The sequence below is a fragment of the Nicotiana attenuata genome, unplaced genomic scaffold, assembly GCF_001879085.1.
Source record: "Nicotiana attenuata strain UT unplaced genomic scaffold, NIATTr2, whole genome shotgun sequence".
NCBI lineage: Eukaryota > Viridiplantae > Streptophyta > Magnoliopsida > Solanales > Solanaceae > Nicotiana > Nicotiana attenuata.
Genome location: NW_017671018.1, coordinates 313,436 through 323,826, shown reverse-complemented (window position 1 = coordinate 323,826; position 10,391 = coordinate 313,436). Strand labels below are relative to the sequence as shown.

Sequence of the window (10,391 nt, the reverse complement as noted above, 5' to 3'; positions counted from 1 at the left end):
GGAGTCATACTGAAATAAATCCGAGCAAAGAATCATTTAAATTTTTAGATAGCCGATTAAAGTGAATTTTAAATTAAGGATAAGATCTTCACTTGCATCATTATAAAGATAATCATTATTATTAAAAAAAATAAAGTTTTAGAGATTGAAATTTCAAAATAGAAATATTTGAAAGATAAAATCATACCAAATAAGAGTTCAAGTCGTAGTATAAGAGTCACGTCGTAATCAAAGAATCTTTTATATCGTGTCAACGTTTGTGCTTTGCCATAAATATGAGTTATTATTTCACTTTGTACTATTTTTAGGTTCCATTTACACCTATGAGAATAGTGCAAAAAATAAAATTATCACTACGAGAATTGAGAAAATGTTAGTCTTTTTTCATGTAGTGTTTCTTAATTAATATCTGACGATTATCTATAATAATTTAGAAGGTTTAAATGTTAAGGTTATTTACATATAATTCAAATAACTCAGATATTTAACATAGTTAATGTCAAATATCAAAATGGAGTAAGAAAAAATTCACTAGCTAAAGAATTTTTTATATTTTTAGATAGCCAACTAAAATGAGTTTTGAATTAAGAATAATATTTTCAATTACATTATTATAAAAATAATTATTTTGAAAAATAATGTTTTAGAAACTGAAATTAAGAAAGAAATATTTTTTAAGAGATATCAACACACCAAATAAGAGTACAAGTAGTAGTAAAAGAGTTAAGTCTTATCCAAAGAGTCATTCATTGTCTCAACATTTGATTGTTTTGCCATAAATATGAGTTGTTATTTTGCTTCCCGACTATTTTTAGGATCCAATGATACCGGCAAGAATAGTATCAAAAAAAAAAAAATAGAAGAAATGGTTAATTTTTTTCATGTAGTTAATATCAAATGATTATCTATATTTACTGAGAAAGTGTAAATTTTAAAATTATTTACATACAATCCAAATAACTTAAATATTTGACATGATTAGTGTCCGCGCATCCGCGCGGGTACTAATACTAGTCTAGTCAACTAGCAAAAATCCTCCAGTGTTACTGCCAAATAACAAGAGAGTAACATCATTATGCTTACTTGCATGTAGAACGTGTTGAAGTCATTGTAGCCATCTCTGCACCAAAACTGGAGATGTTATCAAAATTCATACATAGTGGCCCCAAAAACATGCAAGATTATTCTCCAATAGAGGAACTGCAGAACTTCATTTAGGGAAAAAAGAAAAAGGTTCTTCATAATTACAGGGAAGCCAGGTATATCTGGTGTATGCAGAGGACAAGTTAGTAGTTCAGTTGATTAATTTAAACGGGACTTCTCCATCCAAGCGTTTCAGCCTACTCATTACTGGAAAAACTTTAGAAGTTCTTGGCATGCACTAGCAAAGAATTTTTCCGATAAGATAAGAGATTATTAATGAGAAATAGCACCAAGTAGATGCATATACGAACAACAAAAACTCAGCCCCTTTATAATCTCATGCAGCTGAGAAAATCCAAAAGACTATCTGTGTCATAAATTTAGCAATTTACATCAAAAGGCCAAAAGATACAGACATTTATACTTAAGCTTATGGACAGGTTCTGCTTTCTGTTAGAAACATCTTTGGTTCCTCTCCAACCAAATCACCTAAAATACAAAGAGTGGGATGGGTGGACAATTTCTTCATCTCTTTGTCCAGCTTATCCATTCCAACACCACAGCAGCTCCTGCACTGACTTGGCATCACCCAGTTCTTTCGAACTATGTACAAGAACATCACTCAGATCTACCTAGTCAACCGGCAGTGCAGCAAAAGTTGATTCACCTATTCTGTTTCTCTCTAGCACATAAAGCATATGTTGCATATGCTGAAGCTCATTTCTTGTAAATTTTGACTAGGTAAGACAAGCGCCATGAGATACAATCCTACAGAACAAGCTACTTACAATCCTACAGAACAAGCTACTTACGATCCTCCAGAACAAGATACTTACGCGGAGCATTACTCCTCCAAATCGACTTCCATGGATGTAGTATCAGAAGAGAAACAGTGGTAGGCACACTTGAATGAAAACACCCTGTTACTCAATGCTTCCACTTTAAAAAATTCAGTAAACTGATATGAGGCAGCATTAAATCCATGGGACAGATTTAGAACCAAAAATATTCCAAGGATGGAGAGACTAAAGTTAACAGAAGTCTACAGCTGATGGGTAGCACATCACGAAGTCCATTCGGGTGAAGAAGATCCTATACTGCTATGGAGACACACACAAAGCACATAAAGCAGGTTTTGGATATTTTTTTGGTTCCACGATTACAAAGCAAAGGAATTTCAAAAGACAGTTAAACACTGGTGATATTCTTGCAGGCTCCACTATTATTTAGTCAAATACATTCAACAACTAAGATCAATGAAAGAGTAATCCATCACATTCTGGCATCACAACTCACTCGAGAATAACGAAAGAATGTTTTGAGTGATAGGTTACATACTTTTTATACTGCGGAGCATCTCTATCTAATCGAGCAAGGGTACCGGCCAAAATAGACACCTGAATAATTCAGAATAAAGTCAAAAAGAATAAGACTAGAAATTCTAAAGCAAATATCACTAGAAAATTTGATGAGGACGAGGGAAGGGTTGATAGAACATAAAAATAAAAGTCATGTAATACAACTAATTTGAGATAGCAACTCCACAAGACAAGTTGTAGACTAAGACATTATTTCAGCCGCATGAATATATCAGATATGATTAGAAGCAAAAATAACAGTAATTCATCAGTAACATAACAATAGAAAAGGATAACTCAATAATATTCACATGGCAATTCAAACAATAACAATAGAAAGGGATACCTCATTGTATTCACATGGCAATTCAAAGACCTATTAAATACCATTCCACTGATTGACTTTAAGAAGAAAATAAGTTCAAATTGAACATTCCCAATGCACGCAGAACCACCTTATGCTCACAGAAAGGTGGAAAGGCGTTGAAACAACCACTGACCAAGTAAATACAAAGAGCACCTCTTTTAATAATTGGAAAAATTCATCTATTCTCTTTAATGGTGTTTGTGAGGCAACACAATTCTTAACCCTTAAGAACACAACTCTTCGAGCCTCAAAGAATAGAAAGCAAAGGATCTAAAATCCACCCTAACTTTGTATTCAAGAAGTATCCCATGCCTGTTCACCTCTACTCACGTGCAGGATGGGGATATTCAGTCATGGTTAGCCGAGACCAACAGTCGTGAAAGTTAGGGGAATTATTCATCTTGTCTTCAGTATTTGATCACGATGACACAAGATCTCTTTTATCATCAAGAATTAAATGCATTACCGCATTATGCGCTACATCAATAGAATAGACATGTTGCGTGCAGCATAGTGAATGAATTGCATGTCCTAGCATTCACCTTATAGCTCTGGGAAACAGACGCTGATAAATTGAATACTAACAAAAACTGAAGCAGCTCTCAATGCAACTTCTTTAGTTCAATCAACAAAAACTATTTACTTGAAAAGTAGGCTTGATCAATAAAGACTATTCACTTGAAAAGTAGGAGAAGCCTCACCGTGCCTGTAAACATGGAAACCAATTTGTATGCCCAATAACGTCTGACCATAGTTTTATTTTTCGAGTTGGGATTGGACAATCCCAAAAACACCATTCCTTTTGACTCAATGACAAGCACCAAAAAGCAATTTAAAGAGAAGTCAAAAAGAAATTGCCAGCAACATATTTAATGTCAACAAATAACAAGGTTTCCGGGTTTCCGCAACATATAAGTCAAAACGGTAAACAACATAAAACTTTTTTTGATAAGTTAACAACATAAAAATAGAGTCAAAAAATGACTAGGCACACAAACATTATATGGCGGAATATACATTAAGAAGTTAAAGTAACCACAACTAGAATTGTTTTGAATTATATCAGGCCTCCAAACAGAAAGTTTGAGTGATATCGTGCCTCTGCTAAAGGTTTACTTGACATTTATGTATAAATGTATGAGCGCGTGTGCGAGGAAACCCATTTACTGACTCTTGGAATTTCTATAAAGATTTGATTTGCTACCCTTTTGAATTAAAGGAAACAATTAGCATAAACTGGCAGAAGATGATCAACTAAATAGGATAATTAAGTAAAGATGTCCAATCCAAGACCATACCTTCTCGCCGCTGTCATTACCAACAACCCTGATTTCTACACCTACAGCGGCAGCATCAGGTGCAAGAGGAATCTCTTCATAGCTCAAGAATTGTATTGCACCAGGGTCATAGCGAAAGAAGCCAAAATCATGAACCTAGAAAATGAACATCAATAGTTGTTTGTGATCAAACCATTAAATGAAGACTATGAAGTTCAATCATTCTTTGGAAACTATCATCATCCTTATATAACCCTGCAAAGAGCAACATGCTGAAGCGGAAAGAAAAATATCATTTCAAGCAAACATGGAGTTCTTGGGCATATGCATCATACGAAGTTATCCAACTGGTCTTTTTCAGTTTCACATGTCGCTTGAAAGCTTTCCATCAGTAGCAAGATAATCATATTAGACATTACAAGCTAGGGTAAAACCATACGGTTCATGGACTCTCACCTTACCTACTTTGACACATACCAAGGCGTAATGTCGTACACAATCTATATACAACAACAACAACAAAAATCTCAGTGTAATCCTACAAGTGGGGTCTGAGGAGGATAATGTGTATGCAGACCTTACCCCTACCTTTGTGAAAGTAGAGAGGTTGTTTCCGATAAACTCAGCTCAAGGAATAGTGAAAAGGAAGCAACCAACAATAACAACAACAAGAAAATACAAAGACACAACATGTAATGACAAAGATCTAGAAATAAGAAATACAAGAATAGTACTAATACAACTAGTAAGAATGACACTACGAGTAATAACAAAGATCTAGGAACAAGAAAATATAAGAATATTACTAATACTCTTAGTAAGACCAGGAGAAACTCTCGACTATCTATCAACCTTCAACCCTATATAATTCTCGACCTTCACACCTTCCTATTGAGGGTCAATGCCATGTCATGTCATGTCATGTCTAATTACCTCTCCCCAGCACTTCTTTGGTCTACCTCTACCTTTCCTCGGACCCCACATGGTCAACTTCTCACACCTCCTAACCGCCCATCTATGTCTCTCCTCGTCACGTGCCTGAACCATCTCAGCCTCGATTCCCGCAATTTATCTTCCACGAGGGCTACTTCCACCTTGTCCCTAATAACTTCATTCCTAATCTTGTCAATCCTAGTATGGCCACACATCCATCTCAACATCCTCATCTCTGCTACTTTCATCTTCTAGACATGGGACTTCTTGACTGGCCGATACTCAGCACTATACAATATAATCGGTCTAACTACCACTCTGTAGAATTTGCCCTTTAAGTCTTGGTAGCACATACTTATCACACAAAACACCAGATGCGAGCCTCCATTTTATCCATCCCTCTCCAATACGATGTGTAACATACTCGTCAATCTCCTCGTTGCCTTGGATAACAGACCTAAGATATTTGAAACTCTCTCTCTTGGGGTTGACTTGTGTATCAAGTTGCACGTCCACTTCTCTTAGTGCTCCTCTTATCAGTACAACCCATAAACATAGATATGACAATGCCACTTTTTTATTCACTAATATAAAAAGATTCAAAACACACAAACTCACAGTCCACAACAGCCAATTTCAAGACCTCAGGCAGACTCAACTAAGATGGAAGAGGGGATTACATTGATCATTTTCATAGTCCCCCTTGTGAACCTCCAGAGCTCACATTCATAAAAAAAATACACAACCACTTCCAAGTTGCATCCTATACAATTGATCCCACACAATAAACTGTAACTTTGCTAATACACCGCACAAGTCGAACCTACCATCTTTAAGGCCAATTATAATTTCTAAGTATATTACTGGGCTCTTTTACGGTTATAACCCTTCTGTCAAGCTAAAAAGTCTACTCGTAATCCGACCTGTTCACAAAATTAACAAAGATGTCTAACATTGCTATTGATTCTAGTTTCAAGATTAAGTAATCCATTTGGCAGATGACACAGCTCCATGGAACAGCCACAACCCTGAGAAGCTAAAAGTCCATAATTGATATCTGTGAAGTGCCATGTCATATCATAATAGCCTTAGTTCCAATAAGGTTCACTTTCCGTACGAGGCACTGAAAATGTGTCTAAGATTTCTCAATAGTGTACCCACGGCTTAGATATCCGAAAAGCTTTCCATTTTCCCCCCTTTCATTAAGTACCTCTTACTAGACGTATCCAGTGAGTCAAATCTGATGTTCAGAAAATACAGGTGGAGAAAGAACTGTGCAACCAAAATAAATGCAAAAACATAATCCAACAGCCACATGACAGAGGATGTCTAAGTGAACTCACAGGGTCCCTGTATATGGGGTAAACTGGTATTTCTTCACGGTTCACAAACATAGCTTCTGCCACCACAGGTCCTACAAACAAATGAACAGTCATACATCCATCAAAATACAAAAGTAAGAATTACAAATTTCTCTCTTGGTTATCTAAACTCAAACTACATGATAGACGAAATGGTGTTTTTTCATTTTGTAGTCAGGCAAGCTTGTGCACACCTCGTTCCACCAAACCTCCCACCAACACAAGTACGGGGTAACTCTGTCCCCCAAAACTTAGGCATATGGGGAAAAAATCATCTAGTGTCTTATGGTTGTCTTTTGCTTCCACTGAGAATGATGAGTTGTGTTAAGCCGTACTCATTACCCTACTTTCTTAGTATCCATTTATCACCGACACTGTCTGTAAATACTGAAATTATTATTTGCAAATACTAGTTCCGACAAGATGTTTAGGATTTCAAGTGAAATATTACTTGAACTACAAGTGGAATACTGAAAGAGTTCTAAGTTTTATGTACATCAGATCACTTAAAGGTAATTGCAGGTAATCGCTTAAAGATAATTGCAGGTATCCCTATTTAATAAGCATGGATAGATAACCTAAAGTAAATGGTGAGTAACTTGTTGTAATATGTTAAATTATACTGATGGAGTAAAATACTTTTGCATATAGCTTAAATCCATTGAAATTGTTGTTTGAAGTGCATTTCAAGTTCAAATCTTCAACCTTTCATGAATTTTTTTTCCAAGTGAATTTTATGTCCAAACATAATTTCAACTTTCACAAACTTCAAGTGGAATATTGAAAAAGTTTTAAGTTTTATTACCGACATGCAAAAGTTATTTACATCATCCAAGTGAATTTTATGTACAAACATAATTTCAACTTTCACAAACTTCAAGTGGAATATTGAAAAAGTTTTAAGTTTTATTACTGACATGCAAAAGTTATTTACATCATCATATCACTTAAAAGGTAATTGCAGACAATTATATCTAATAAGAATTAATGAATAACCTAGAATAAATAGTAAGTATCCTACTATAACAGGTTAAATTATAATGACTGATGGTGTAAATTTTTATAGCTAGTGCATATAACTTAAATACATATTGAAATAGTTGTTTGAAGTGTATTGAAAGTGAAGTTTTTCAAATTTTCAACTTTTATGAATTTTCTTTTTAAGTTAATTTCATGTCCAAACATAATTTTAACTTTCACAAACTTTGAGTGGAATAATGAAAGAGTTTAAGGTCTATGCAATAACGGTCTAAAAAATATTTACACCCATCAAATCACTTAAAATGTAGTTGCAGGTAACTCTATTTAATAATCATTGATGCAGACTCACGGGTACGGCCTAGTGGTCAATGAAGTAGGTTGAGAATTATGAGATCTCAAGTTCAAATCCCAGCGGAGGTAAAAACACTAAGTGATTTCTTCCCATCTATCCAAGCCTTGGTGGACAGAGTTACCATATACCTGTTGCTAGTGGGAGGTAGCAAGTATCACGTTGAATTAGTCGAGATATGCACAACCTGGTCGGGACACCATGGTTATAAAAATAAAATCATTGACGGATAACTTAGAATAAGTAACAAGCTATGGCGTAAAAAAAAAAAAATTTACCGCCAGTGCATATAACTTAAATCCATATTGAAATAGTTGTTTGAAGTGTATTTCTGTTGAAGTTTTTCAAATCTTCAACTTTTATGAATTTTTTGCTATGTGAAGTTCATCTCTGAACATAATTTCAACTGGATTTAAGTTATATACAATGACAGATGAATTTTTATACCGTCATTACAATTTAACATGTTATTACAGGTTAATTACCATTTATATCAGATTACCGCTCAATATTATTAAGTAGAATTTCCTGCAGTAACCTTTTAAGTGACTTGATTGGGTAAATACATAACTTAAACTCATTTCAGCTTACACAAACTTTTTCCCACTTATACTCAAATGTTGTCCAAACGCATGCTTAATAGTCGCTATAAATAGATTAAGAAAAAAATTGGGATAAAAGTAAGGATTATTTTAATCACCGGGTTTAACAACATGACGATTCGTGAGTATAATTCCGCGACGCTTATCAACAACGAAGCCCGTAGCGGAACTGACACCGGCAGATTGGGTATCGAAAGCTCGGCAGGCGGTGGTTCGGAGCACGACGACGGCAGGAACTACTTTGTCAAGCGCCTTTCGCCAATCTTCTGCCGTAGCGAGGCTGTTCTCCTTGAACGGAGGAGAATCAATGTCCATACACAAATCCTCCTTCATTATACTAGAATATATTCTGGTCCTAATTCTCCCTCTGATCACAAACTCTCCGGCTAAAAAGAACGGAGAGTGATTTTTCCGGCGACGTCTGACTGGGAGAGAGAAATGCGACAAAATTGGCGGCGTCTGCGTAGTTGAGTTGGCGTTGACACTCTGTTGAGGGTCCCTTCACTCGTGTGGAAAAAGAGCTAAACTTCTGACAGTGTTAAAGACTTTTATTGCATAATTAGCTCATATAAAAGTCTAATTACACGTAAATGAAACAAAGCGTGATTAGCTTAAACTTATAAAATTAGGTGGTGGGTTAAGGACATGTCACAATCTATATCACTCTATAGCCGCTCTCAATATAGCCAAAAAAATATATTTTATATATATATATATTATATATATATATATATATTATATATATATATATATATATATATATTATGTATGTTATATATAAAAATTATATAAATTTTATATATTTTTCGGCTACGAAATATAATAATTTCTGCTGCGGGCTAAAGTATAATACCCTGTTATTATACGATATGGGTGCTTGAGCGCCCATTACTTATGGAACCAAATTAATAATTATTTATTATAAAAACTAGGAAATTTGTACAAATTTTTTAATGGAGCACCCAGTTTTAGTAGCAATTTTGAGACGAAAATAGTTAAATTGCACAGTACAGAATTTAATGTCCTGTTACAACGAGATCAACACTAGGGGTGGGCATAAGTTGGGCAAACCCGAAATTCAAACGGAAATCTGAATTTTTTAGATTTTTTGTTTGGATTTTCGGATTATGGATTGGATTTTGGATTTAATTTTTAAATCTTTTGGATTTCAGATTGGATGTTGGATTTGGTACTTTTGATTTTTGGATATCCGAAATCCGAAAAGTTTATACTTTTATGTAGTCCATTATCTATATGTCAATAATAATAAGTTAAATACCCTATCCATTAAAAATTATTTCATATATGAATATTAATTACTAAGTTACTGTCAGAATACTTTCTATTTGGACATGGTTTTACTATTACTACTTCTTATCGGCCGTATTAATGTCTCTGTTGCATTTTCTTGATAGTAATTTCATTACTTGAATGCTTTATTTGGATGATTGCGATGAGAATGAGTAACTTTTCAGGCAATTTAATATGAGTACTTCATTTGGATATTCATTTTTGTAAAAAGAAGAAACATGTCAACTTATAAGCTCAAAACCGAAAATCCAAAATATCCAACACGATTAATCCGAAACCAAACTCAAAAAATCCGATCCAATCCGAGCTTATTTGGATTGGATTTGGATTGTCATTTCTTCAATCCGAAAACCGAAAATCCAAACCGAAATTCTATATTTAATCCGAACTGCCCGAACGCCCACCCCTATCAACCACTCAAGTTACCTATTGCGATGGGTATGATCCATGTCACAGCGTAAAGGCATCTAAGAGCCTGTTTGGCCAAGCTTCCATGAGGTGTTTTTGACAAAAAATACTTTTTGAAAAGTTTTGAGGCGTTTAGCCAAGAAGAAAAAGTACTTATGAGCAGTAGGGAGCAGTTTTTTCGCTTTTAAGAGAAGCTACAAATTCTAGCTTATTCCAAAAGTAAAAGCAGAAACATAATATTAATTATTCAACACAAAAATAACCTTACAATAAATTTATATTTTTTAAATTATTCCTCATT

At 34.6% G+C, this 10,391-nt stretch overlaps 1 protein-coding gene across 6 annotated transcripts in view; it reads right to left on the bottom strand.

Annotated features, from left to right (window-relative positions):
* Positions 1 to 8,937, bottom strand: part of LOC109205284 (protease Do-like 7) — a 32,989-nt gene extending 24,052 nt beyond the window's left edge. For 4 of the 6 annotated variants that reach the window (XR_002064626.1, XR_002064627.1, XM_019367981.1 and 1 more), the window contains exons 1-5: positions 8,470 to 8,937; positions 6,422 to 6,492; positions 4,167 to 4,301; positions 2,482 to 2,540; positions 1,084 to 1,120 (exon numbers count right to left, since the gene is read on the bottom strand). Coding sequence is in view for 4 of the 6 variants with exons in the window: in XM_019367981.1 (XP_019223526.1) it covers positions 1,084 to 1,120; positions 2,482 to 2,540; positions 4,167 to 4,301; positions 6,422 to 6,492; positions 8,470 to 8,704 (537 nt within the window). In the remaining 2 variants the exon portion in view is untranslated. Of the gene's footprint in view, positions 1 to 1,083; positions 1,132 to 2,481; positions 2,541 to 4,166; positions 4,302 to 6,421; positions 6,493 to 8,469 lie in introns of those variants that run through there. The other 2 variants (XM_019367978.1, XM_019367980.1) reach the window with 2 other exon arrangements.
* Positions 8,938 to 10,391: the final 1,454 nt, after the last annotated feature.